At 32.7% G+C, this 11,995-nt stretch overlaps 1 protein-coding gene across 1 annotated transcript; it reads right to left on the bottom strand.

Moving 5' to 3' along the window:
* Positions 1-7,585: 7,585 nt before the first annotated feature.
* On the bottom strand, positions 7,586-10,328 carry LOC134683045 (uncharacterized). Its single transcript, XM_063542072.1, has 2 exons — positions 10,264-10,328; positions 7,586-9,547 (listed from the first exon to the last, which is right to left on the bottom strand). Exon 2 carries the CDS (start codon positions 9,542-9,544, stop codon positions 7,844-7,846), a length of 1,701 nt encoding a protein of 566 aa, XP_063398142.1. The 5' UTR covers positions 9,545-9,547; positions 10,264-10,328; the 3' UTR covers positions 7,586-7,843.
* Positions 10,329-11,995: the final 1,667 nt, after the last annotated feature.

The raw sequence follows: 11,995 nt of genomic DNA, 5'->3' as shown, positions 1-11,995 counted from the left end.
GACTTTGTGTTTTTAACAACATCGTCAAAATTAGCAATATTTTGACATTTTGCGTGCTCTTCAACAATGCACTAACTGCAACATGCGCATTCATGGTCATTGCAATAAATCTGATAGCTTTCATCATGCTCACTACATGTCTGAATAATATTTCTAATGTAAGAAGGCAGTTTTTGATAAGCTGACATTGACTAAGTACGATGTTTTCTAGTTGCCTTGGACATCTCGTGATGCTCGTTGCAGTTCACACATAGGCCCTCGTTGCAATCTGAAAACCAAATGGACGCTGGTATGAAGATATGCCGATATTCGCATACACCACAAGAACAGAGCTTGCCATTATCTACAATAAAATAGCGTTTTATCAGCGGAAGGTTTATCAAAACTTCATATTCTTTTTATTACTGTGCCTAAATGGGCTTATTTTTAATACTATGGTTGAATTTCTTATATAAATGTTTCAGTAAAACTCCATGTTATTTTTTTTCCTTTCTGGATACGATTTCAAATATATTGAATTGAGAATGGAAATGGGGAATGTGTCAAAGAGACATCAACCCGACCATAGAACAGACAACAACAGAAGGTCACCAATAGGTCTTCAATGCAGAGAGAAACTCCCGCACCCGGAGGCGTCCTTCAGCTGGCTCCTAAACAAATATATTTACTAGTTCAGTGATAATAAACGTCATACTAAACGCCAAATCATACACAAGAAACTAAAATTAAAAATCATACAAGACTAACAAAGGCCAGAGGCTCCCGACTTGGAACAGGCGCAAAAATGCGGCGGGATTAAACATGTTTTTTGAGATCTCAAAACTCCCCTATACCTCTAGCCAATGTAGAAAAGTAAACGCATAACAATATGCACAGTAAAATTCATTCTCTTTGTAGTTTGTTTAATTTCTGTCGAGTTTAGTTCCGTTTGGTGAACATGCCTGTACTGCTCGTTGTGCAAAAGCCTATCAATACACAAATAAGGCGAAGCATGATGAAAGTACAAACCACGAAACCATTATATTTGTCAAGCCTGTGTTTTACTGGTTATTTTGAGCATGTTTTCTCCCATGACGGCTTTGGCTTTCATGTGCAACTTAAAAAAAAAATGCAAATAGAACACATGAGCTTTTATTAGATCTATTTTCTGCATTTAAAGCAAACCCCAAATATAATTGAATTTTCCTTGGAGTTCGGTATTTTTATTTTTTTACTATTTATCTATAGAGAAATTCCTTTGTCTAGCATTAAAGCGGCAAACACAACGCTTGTAATCTTGATCCCTTGTTTGATTACAACGAACAATTTCGAAATGAACTTAAGTCGACTTTAGTTTAAACCGTAGTACTCTCAACATCAATTTATGAAAGTATGGTAATGTCATAACTAAACAAACAAATATGCCACAAAATCTGCATTTGCAAGCTTAACGCAGGCTTCATGATATTTTTGGTAACTTAAAAAGAATCCCACATGAATTTAACGAATTCAACTTTACAGTAACCAATTATACAAGTTCCATGCTCAGAAAATCGTGCTACAAACTAATTTGCCCTGCGTAAGATATCAAACGAACATTCAAGCTTATAAGTCGAAATCGAAGGACAATGACATAGAAAAAAGTGGAAAACACTATGCACAACAAAAACAGAAAACAACAGAATACCTACGTAGCATTTGAGCAACACGAAACCCATCAAAATCTTAGATTGCTAACGCTTTTGTCGATTTACTTAAGACAAACAAGTAATCAAAACAGCACAAACCGCGCACAAAGACATGCAATTAGTTTTCCGTCATCGCAATCAGTAATATTGTAATTCGTCCAACCAACTTTCAAGGTTAATAACTCTTCTTAGCGGTCAATTGACAAAAAAAGGAAAATATATCTTCGAAGGACGATCACTCCTATAAGAAATCAATTGACGATTCGTCCAGTTGACTTTCTTCTAGTTCACATTTTTATCATTTTTATTTCGAAAAGATACGCTGTTTCAACTACAAAGTATAGTTTCCTAATTCTTATTATATCAAAAATCATAACCAAAATTTGTGAATTTAACGGCAAAAAAAGAAGACATTTCATGGGCAATGACTTCAAAATGGGTAGTCCGACTTCTGTGAAAATTCCACAGAAGATAGACCCTACCCTATTGGATAATTCAACCCGTGTCAGATTTGTTCTTCATTCTTATTAGATTTGTATTTCAAATTTTACGACGACAGACGGACGAATGGAGGACGAACGATGACGACGACTGACTTCAACTGATGGCAAAAGCTCACATGGCCTTTTTGGGCAGATGAGCTAACAAAAAAGACTGTTAGAAAGATATCAACATTCTATTGTCTCGATTTTTGAAAGGATTTTATAAATTTCTTCACGATTTGATGTACATTAAGCATTAATGAAAGTGTTGTTATCTCACGTAAAATAATCACTGTCATGTTAAACTCTGCGCAGGCTGCATATGATTTTGATGTTTGATAAAGAATAATTCCATGTAAACCGAATGGACTAGATAAGGCTGTTAGTTTTCTCCTTTTGATTATTTTACATTTTTCATGTAAGAGCCTTTCATAGTTGACCATACGGTATGGGTTTTTCTCATCGTTGAAGGCCTTACGATTGCATATAATTGCTTACATCCTCTTCATATGATGTTTGGTGGAAAGTTCTCTTATTGGCAATTATACCACATCACTTTAATTTTGTATTGACTAGGCATTAAATTATTTTGTAATTTCTTGAAATCCATATCTTCCACATTCCAAACTAAAAGACAAATTTAAAGACTTGGTATTGCTTTGTTTCATAATAAAAATGGTCAACGAAGATACAAGTATCTTGTCTCAGGAAGGGATAAATCCTACTTTGAAAAGAATCACTCTGATTCAAACAAAAGTTCTCTGAAACTGACATTATCAAGATGCTTGATTTCTTGATTGACAACATATTTATAACGTTCGGACGATCAACAGACTATTGGCATTCCAATAGAAACGAATTGTGCCCCTGTTCTTGCCGACATGTTTCTTTATTATTATAAGGCGGACTTTATACAGGAACTTCTTAGGAAGAAATATAAGAAGTTATCATTATCCTTTAACTCTACTTTCCGCTATATAGATGATGTTCTTTCACTAAATAATTCAAAATTTGATGACTATGTCGAACGCATCTATCCTATTGAACTAGAGATAAAGGATACAATATATACAGTTAAGTCGGCCTTATATTTTGACTAACATATAGAAATTGACAATGAGGGTCGATTGAAAACAAAACTTTACGACAAAAGAGATGATTTCAGCTTTCCAATTGTGAACTTTCCATTTCTCAGTAGCAACATTCCAGCAGCGCCTGCATATGGTGTATATGTTGTGTACAAGTTATCATTTTGTACAAATTATAATTTGTACACAAATATTGTACAAATTATAATTTGTACACAAATATTGTACAAATTATAATTTGTATTTTGACTTTGTACAACTTGTAATTTGTATTTTGACTTTGTACAACTTGTAATTTGTACAAAAAGTGCTTGTACAAATTACAATTTGTACAAAAATGGACAAAAATTCACTTATAACTTGTACAATAATTCATCATATGGATTTTGGTGAAAAAAGCATTGATACACATTATTGAATTGCTATTAAATGACCACACAGTGCACCTATTAGTTACAAAATTCAAAAGTAGTTCTTTATCATTAGTTTGAGCAGGTGATCTTGTGATTTATGGAATCAGGTATTGCAAACCATCTTTTGACTCTCAAATCGATGAAGACCTGTTTTACAGGCATTTTAACTGAACATTGAAGCTCAGGAACCGTGTCTGTAAATCAACATGTGTATTTCACTGCTTCAGTTAGACTTTTAGACAAATAAATATCCCAGAAAGAAAGCGAGATTAAACACCCCATTTGGTTAGGGATATGACTATGCTAACGTCAGGAATATGTCAGTTGTTTTTCTGCTGTTTTTTGTTTATCTATGTTTTTTTTTCAACAACGATCTGTGTTCTATAAATATCTATGACTGTGCATAAAACTTAAGGGAAGTCAGTTGAGACAATCTAAACTTGAAAAAACAACATAAAACGTATGCAGAACAGACAGACATATTTTTTTTATTTTATAAACAAACTAGTTGGTGTAGTGTTATTAAATCATCAGACCCAATGGCATTGAACCATCAATCTTTTCACAAACAAAAGTTAAGCGGAATAAGTCATGTAAATCCAATCTTTTGATGTACCAATTACAAATATAAATTTATCACTTGTTTAAGGATTATGTACCTTGTGTAGATCCAATGCTAAACATTTGGAAATTTTATAAAAAATCCACAGCCTGTATCTTTGTACTTTCATATTTGGCAATTTAATGACTGATATTTATAAGATAATTGCATACAGTGCTAGCATTGATTTTCTTAAAACAAGTTTATTAATGCAGTTATTGGTTAAAACTAATAAAAAATTGGACCAAATCAAGTGCACCTTTTAATGTGCGCTCGACAATTGTGACCCAGCACGATTTATTTTGGAATTTACAGGTTGGTTAAAACTTTTTGTAAAAAATAAACACAAGCACATCATAGGAAATCTCTGTATTAAAGGCTGTTGATTTTCTATAAAAATCTTGATTTATTTTCCACAAAGTCCTCTTTTTCTATTAAATGCAATGAAACAGTAAATATTGATGCATTTCATCAATTTTCCCCTTGGCATATGTACAAAATGGGCTATCTCTATTATTTATTATATCTGTAGTTTTGATACAATTGAAGTTTGAAAAGTTCGTATACAAATGGCTAAAGAAGGGGTCGTAAACCTTAAAGAAAGATTCAAGAAAGGCACGTTTTGTACAAATTAAATTTGTACAAAGTCAAAATACAAATTATAGTTTGTACAATATTTTTGTACAAATTATAATTTGTACAAAATGATAACTTGTACACAACATATATATCTCCCAATTGATATATACGATATTCCCATGCTTGCGTTTCCTATCATGATTTTCTTGATAGCAGGTTGTTGCTCACAAGGAAGCTATTTAATCAAGAGTTCCAAATGGTGAAGGTGAAATTATCTCTTCGTAAATTTTACGGACGCCATCCCGAGTTGGTTGACCGTTATGGAATAACCGTTTCACAAATTATATCGGATATGTTCCATACGTCGTAAATACAATCCCTTTCCATTTCATAAATGTGATCTACCGAATCGGACCATTTACCGGATTTGTTATTTCATAAGCAACACGATGGGTGCCACATGTGGAGCAGGATCTGCTTATCCTTCCGGAGCACATGAGATTACCCCTAGTTTTAAGTGGGCTTCGTGTTGTTTATTCTTTAATTTTCTATGTTGTTTCATGTGTACAATGAATGAATTGTTTGTCTGTTTGTATTTTTCATTTTTAGCCAAGGCGTTGTCAGTTTATTTTCGATCTAAGAGTGTGACTGTTCATCTGGTATCTTTTGTCCCTCTTTTAGAAAGTCATGTTAGAAATTTTATTGTTTCGAGAAATTAAGATTTTCAATATTGTCGTCTAGCGTTGAACATTGATTCAGTCAACTTTTAAGTTTGAAATTTCAAACTGTACGCCTTTTTTTTTTTATATAAAAAAGCACCAACATCGATATGGCTTTTGGAACTATTTATTACACGGTAGACCACAGATTGGCACTTGCAAACAACTGTGTTCCAATGTATGCATGTGTTTTATGTTTTATAAATTGTTCACTTGAGCTGCGTCGCCTTAGTAGCAATATACCAACTTAGTAGCAATAACTGTGTTCCAATGTATGCATGTGTTTTATGTTTTATAAATTGTTCACTTGAGCTGCGCCACCTTAGTAGCTATATACCAACTTCACCTGCATATGGGATATATATTTCCCAACTTATTCGATATTCAAGAGCTTGCAGCTCCTACGCAGACTTTGTAAAACTTCATCAGTGTCTGAGTAGAAAGTTGATGAACCAGGGGTATGTCAAAGAACGTCTCGTCCTTTTTCTAAAAAAGTTCATCGGAAGGTACCAAGACCTTGTTGATAAATATTCCGTATCAACTTCTCAAATAATACACGATGGTCTTGATGTATAGATTCTGCGAACTGATGTTATGTATCATCTTAACAACATGTTTTATTGTTCTTTTATTTGTTTTTGTTCTATTATTAAGATTACTTTTAGTGTTGAATGGTTTTATGTGATATCCGTTTGACGTGGTTCGGTACTTATACATCTCGTCAATGTGTTTGTATTGGTTTTCATTTTTTGGTGATTTGTTTTGTATATGTGACTCTTTGTATTTCTTTTGTGCTTATAACGTGACTCTGTACTTTAAAAGATCCCGTCAGTATAACATTTGTCTATAATATGTCATTATGATATATTTCTATTATGAATTACTATATACGTTGAACCACAAACGTCAAAATCAATCAATGGCGTAGTGGAATTAACAATTTTTGGATTCTCATAAATTCTATGTATAACTTTTGAACTAGTTTGAATCTCGGTCTATTTCTGTAATTTATTCTTACATACTTTTGATTTTTTAACCCTGTATGCGTACATTGCCTATGAAAATTTTAAAATTGTTTGTATGCACATTGAACAACAAATTTATGTAACGTATATAATTTTTCTAACGTCAGACACTCAAATCAATCCATGTGTTCTTAGACAGTAGATGTTTTTGTGTCCTGTTAAATTGTTCCTTTTAAAAGTTTTGGATTCTCATAAATTCTATGTATAATTTTTGGACTAGTTTGAATCTCGGGTCTATTTCTGTAATTTATTCTTACATGCTTTTGGTTTTTTGCCCCTGTATGCGTACATTGCCTATGTAAATTTTAAAATTATTTGTATGCACATTGAACGACAAATTTATGTGACGTATATAATTTTTCTGACGTCAGACACTCAAATCAATCCATGTGTTCGTAGATAGGTTTTTGTGTCCTGTTAAATTGTTCCTTTTAAAAGTTTTGAATTCTCATAAATTCTATGTATAACTTTTGGACTAGTTTGATTTCTGTAATTTATTCTTACATACTTTTGATTTTTTAACCCTGTATGCGCTCATTGCCTATGTAAATTTAAAAATTGTTTATAATCCTGGTACTTTTGACAACTATTGTATGCACATTGAACGACAAATTTATGTGACGTATATAATTTTTCTGACGTCAGACACTCAAATCAATCCATGTGTTCGAAGATAGTAGATGTTTTTTGTGTCCTGTTAAATTGTTGTACGATGATGACTGATGTACCCATCTTTTGACTGTTTATTTAACGCATCATGTAAATGTAACGGAATTTGATGAGACTGTTATTAAAGTGAGAGGGTTAGCGCTATAGAACCAGGTTTAATCCACCATTTTCTACATTTGAAAATGCCTGTACCAAGTCAGGAATATGACAGTTCTTGTTCATTCGTTTTTGATGCGTTTTGTTTTTTGATTTTGCCATGTGATTATGGACTTTCCAAATTGATTTTCCTCTGAGTTCAGTATTTTTGTGATTTTACTTTTTCGGATAGAAGTCGACCTGATGCAAGTGCATGTATACGACTTTGATTGGTTTTGGAACATTCAAATACGAATTAGAAGATGAATTTTTGGTCTAATTCGTATTGTTCTTATAAATACCAAGTTTTCAGACAGTTAAAGACTTTCTGCAGAGATTTGTTCAACCAGAATTTTAATAGTTAACCTATGTTTTGATATTCATTTTCATAGGGTCAATTTCTATTCGACGCACCTCGTTTGTATTTCATTCAATTATGCCCTATTTATATATATTTGAAATGGTTTAATTGTTAGATACATTATACAAAAACGCTTTTTTATCATTATTTGCCACTAATAACTGATTAGTTTCCTTTTCAAAGTTAATTGACCATGGGGAATCAAGACCATCTCTTTTAGTCAAGAGCTCCTTATATTTGTTACCATCTGGTGAGATAACTACGACATTCTTTGATTCTCTCCCTACCACATACACGTTACCAGCATTGTCAACTGTTAATCCAGATGGGCTAGTTAAAACGTTTTCATATGTGAATGTCCATTGTTTTGCTCCTTGCAGATCGCAGCATACTACTGTATGATACTTATAACTGGAATAATAAAGTTTGTGTCCAGATATCGTTATGTTGATTGTTGTGTCCATGTTCTCAGTAGTTATAGCACGTGTTGATTCGTCAGTCAGATCCATAGATCGGATTGCTATGTTTCTAATGTGATAGAACAGCGTTGTATTTATCATTGCTAAACCAGTGGTTCGTCCTCCCGGTGAAAAAGTTTTATTTACTTTTCGTTTTGGTAAATCGATCATTGTTATTTGGTTGCCAATGCCATTCCAACAGGATGATATCGCTAAAGTGGTATCCTCATTGCTGTACGCTATACCATATGCTGCTGTTACACTTAAAGACAATTCAACCGTCCCGTCTTGTTTAACTACATTTACTTTGTTTAAATCTGGATAGGTGAATACAAATCTACCATTAGGTAATATGCAACAGCCTCTGACATAAGATAATTCCGTGTTTATAGTCTGTTCTAACTTGACTTGTATATTCTCAATGGGCACGACGGGTGATAATTTATGTAATACCAACTGAGCTTGTTGCTGTTTTTTCTTCACAATGTTCACTGAGGATCTGGTGTTGTCAATGTATAATTTTCCAAACTCAAGAACACTATTTGTAATATCTGTCAGTGATGTATTAATGTTAAACTTGATCTCCACACGATTTAGAACACCACTTTCGGTTATTGAATCAATGAATTGACATTTGTCATCAACATCACCTTCAAGTTGTTTCAGTGCTAGGAAGGTCTGTATATCTGATGCGTGTTGTTTTATGTGTGCTATGTTCTTATGGTGCTCGGCAACTTTAATTTCATGCTCATCTAGAGCTTTCATTAACTGGTTGATTTTTCTATTTTCTCTTTTTTCGATCTCAAGTAATTCTGATAAGAAGTTCTCTTGCAGTTTATCGAGATGTTGGTTGATATTTAAACGAACCTGTTGAATTTCACATTCGATCTGTTTTCTTTTTTCGGACAAAGTTTTCAGATTTTCATTCTTATCTAAACGGATCCGTTTGATGTTTTCAGCAACTTCGTTTAATGTCTCATGAATTTCCAGAAAAGCGTATGATGTCTTTGTGTTTTTGACAACGTCATCAATATTGAAAATATTTGGACATTTCGCGTGTTTTTCGACGGTGCATTTACTGCAACATGCTTCTTCATGGTCTTTGCAGTAGATTTGATATTTTTCTTCATGTGCACTACATGTTTGCTTAATATTTGTGATGTAAGACGGCAGCTGTCGATATTCTGATATCGGTACAGTGATATGTTTTCGTGTTGACTTGGAAATGCCATGATGCTTACTGCAGTCTATACAGAGGCCCTCATCGCAATCCGGACACCATATATACGCTGGTTTGAAGACATTTTGATATTCACATACACCACACGGCTGTACAGAGCTTGCCATTATCTACTAAAAAAATCTTTACTTTTATAGATATGTAAAATGTTCACGTAAAATTTTCTTGTAATTTTTTTTATTGAATTGGCAATAAAGTTTTAGATATCCGTTGAACTATTTACTGCTTATTTGCACGATACAATAATGTGAAATCAACCACCGAAAGCATATATACATACCGTTTCCCCATTGAACATCAAATGAAGATCCTCTTTAAAGAAAAAGTATCAGATTTATTTTTAGATTAAATCCCCATTACGCGTTTATTGTAAATTCAAATCCTTAAAAAATAGAGGAAGTGTATTCTTCTGCAAGTTGTGAATTTATAAAACAAATTAAATGGCTAAAAGCAAACACATGAGACTTTCGATTTTTTTGTCGGTTAAAGTTCGATAACTCTAGCAGGTCTAAATAAGAAGTTAAATATATAGAGTCTGCGTAAATTATTTCGAAGAATTTGTTCACACACACTTCAGTTATCTTGTCAAGTACATGAACTACTGTAATACAACTATCTTTCATTGGTGTATGTAAACAGAAATACGTTTTGAGAGACAATGACAATGCAGCAAATTTTAATACTAAAACATTGAATTTAAAGCGTTAAAAAATAATGATTTTCATGATAATGATACCTGCACAAGTTCAGATCGATGGTATTCCAAAATACTACTTTCTTCAAGTATAATATTATTAAACTACAAATTAAAATGCTATGTCATTACCTGTAGCTTCAAAACTGTAAACAATGTTTCAGAACTAGACTTATAGCAACCAGGAAGGTAATCAGAAAAGGCTCTCACGAGATACAAAAATGTATTTATATACTATAGTATATGAGCAAATTTATGTAAACATTTGTTATTCTTGATGTTAAAATGGCGCTAAATTTTAAATATGTCGTTGGAATGGAAATAATGAAAATTAAATATCAATTAAGTGAATAAAAGTCATCAGTCACCTATTTACCTGTTCTCAGAAAAAAGATCATAATGAATATCTTGAAGTTTTACTGAAAGTCGGATGAATCATCCAATTGTAAACTTATTTTTCATTTCTGTTTCATCAACACCTCGTAAGTAGTCATCTTCCATGCACCTATATTCCAGGGCTTGCGATTCTTGTCACTCGAAAAGGTTTCTGCTAACAAGAAAATTATTGATAGAAGTGTTCAACGAGTACATTTGAAGTCATTTCTTCGCAATTTTTTCAGACGTTAATCTGGTCTGATTACTACACCATTATGCAAACAACTGTGGTCTATTTCACGTCACATCATTTGTTTTCCTTCCACTCGTCCATGTTGAGCAATAATTGCTTAATGACATATCATTAATATGGCAGGAAACTGTCTCAGTACACCAACTGTTTTACAACAGTCATCGAACCGTAAAATATAAGTGAAAGTTGAAACTATAAAATGTTTACCTGCTTTGACAGGGACCTCGTGTGAGGAGAAACTGCTATTAAGACGTCAATCTGAGTAAAGCCCCGGTTAAAAGTGTGTATCACTGATGACCACGAATAATATCTATTTGTCGTTACCACGTACACAATCCCTTTTTTTTTTTTACGAAAAGCAGAAACAATATGATTTTACCTTCTTTACTTTACTTGCATAAATGCCTTCATCAATTTCGTTTTGTCATACTTTTGTAGGTTAACCTCTTACCATGAAGTCTCTGAAAATAAAATAAAAAAACACGAAATCTTTTGAACAATATGTAAGCATTTCGTCAAATATTGTATTGGTATTCCACTGAATCCTGACTTATAAATGATACACACAATGGTTTATTTAAATATTTAATGCTTCTTTTTCATGAATGATGAATGTTATTGTGTAATGAAGTTGATTAATGCCAGAAAAAAATCAGAATAACGTATTATAATGAAACATACATCTTATGCAAGACAACAGTTTCGGAAATTTAAACGCAGAAAAAATCTGTCTACACATTACTGCAACCTAGCAAAGGCAAGCGAAAAGCAATATAAAAAAGTAATGAATAAAGCGCAAAAGAAAAACAGGAAAGAAATCAGAAATAAAATGAATTCACTGAAAAATAATGATACGAAAGAATACTGGAAAATTTTGAATAACCGTGATGGCACAGTACAACCAAATGTAGATTTTGAAAATTTGCTTACATTTTTTAAAGAATTAAATACAGCCAAAGACAATATAAACGACACAAAAGATACTTCTCAAGCTCATTGTGATTTCGATAATAACATCAACGAAAGCCTTAATGTGTCGATAACTGAAGATGAAATTTTAAAGTGCGTACAAAAGCTGAAAAACAACAAAGCCTGTTCAGATGATAAAATTATCAATGAATACATAAAATCTTCGCTTGCTCAGTATATGGAACTTTATGTTAAATTGTTCAATCTTATCTTTGAAACGGGGACAATTCCTGAATCATGGGTAACTGGGACCATTAAACCATTTTA

This window comes from Mytilus trossulus, chromosome 9 (assembly GCF_036588685.1).
Source record: "Mytilus trossulus isolate FHL-02 chromosome 9, PNRI_Mtr1.1.1.hap1, whole genome shotgun sequence".
Lineage (NCBI taxonomy): Eukaryota > Metazoa > Mollusca > Bivalvia > Mytilida > Mytilidae > Mytilus > Mytilus trossulus.
The sequence above is the reverse complement of the archived record's forward strand: the minus strand, read 5'-3'. Positions and strand labels throughout refer to the sequence as shown.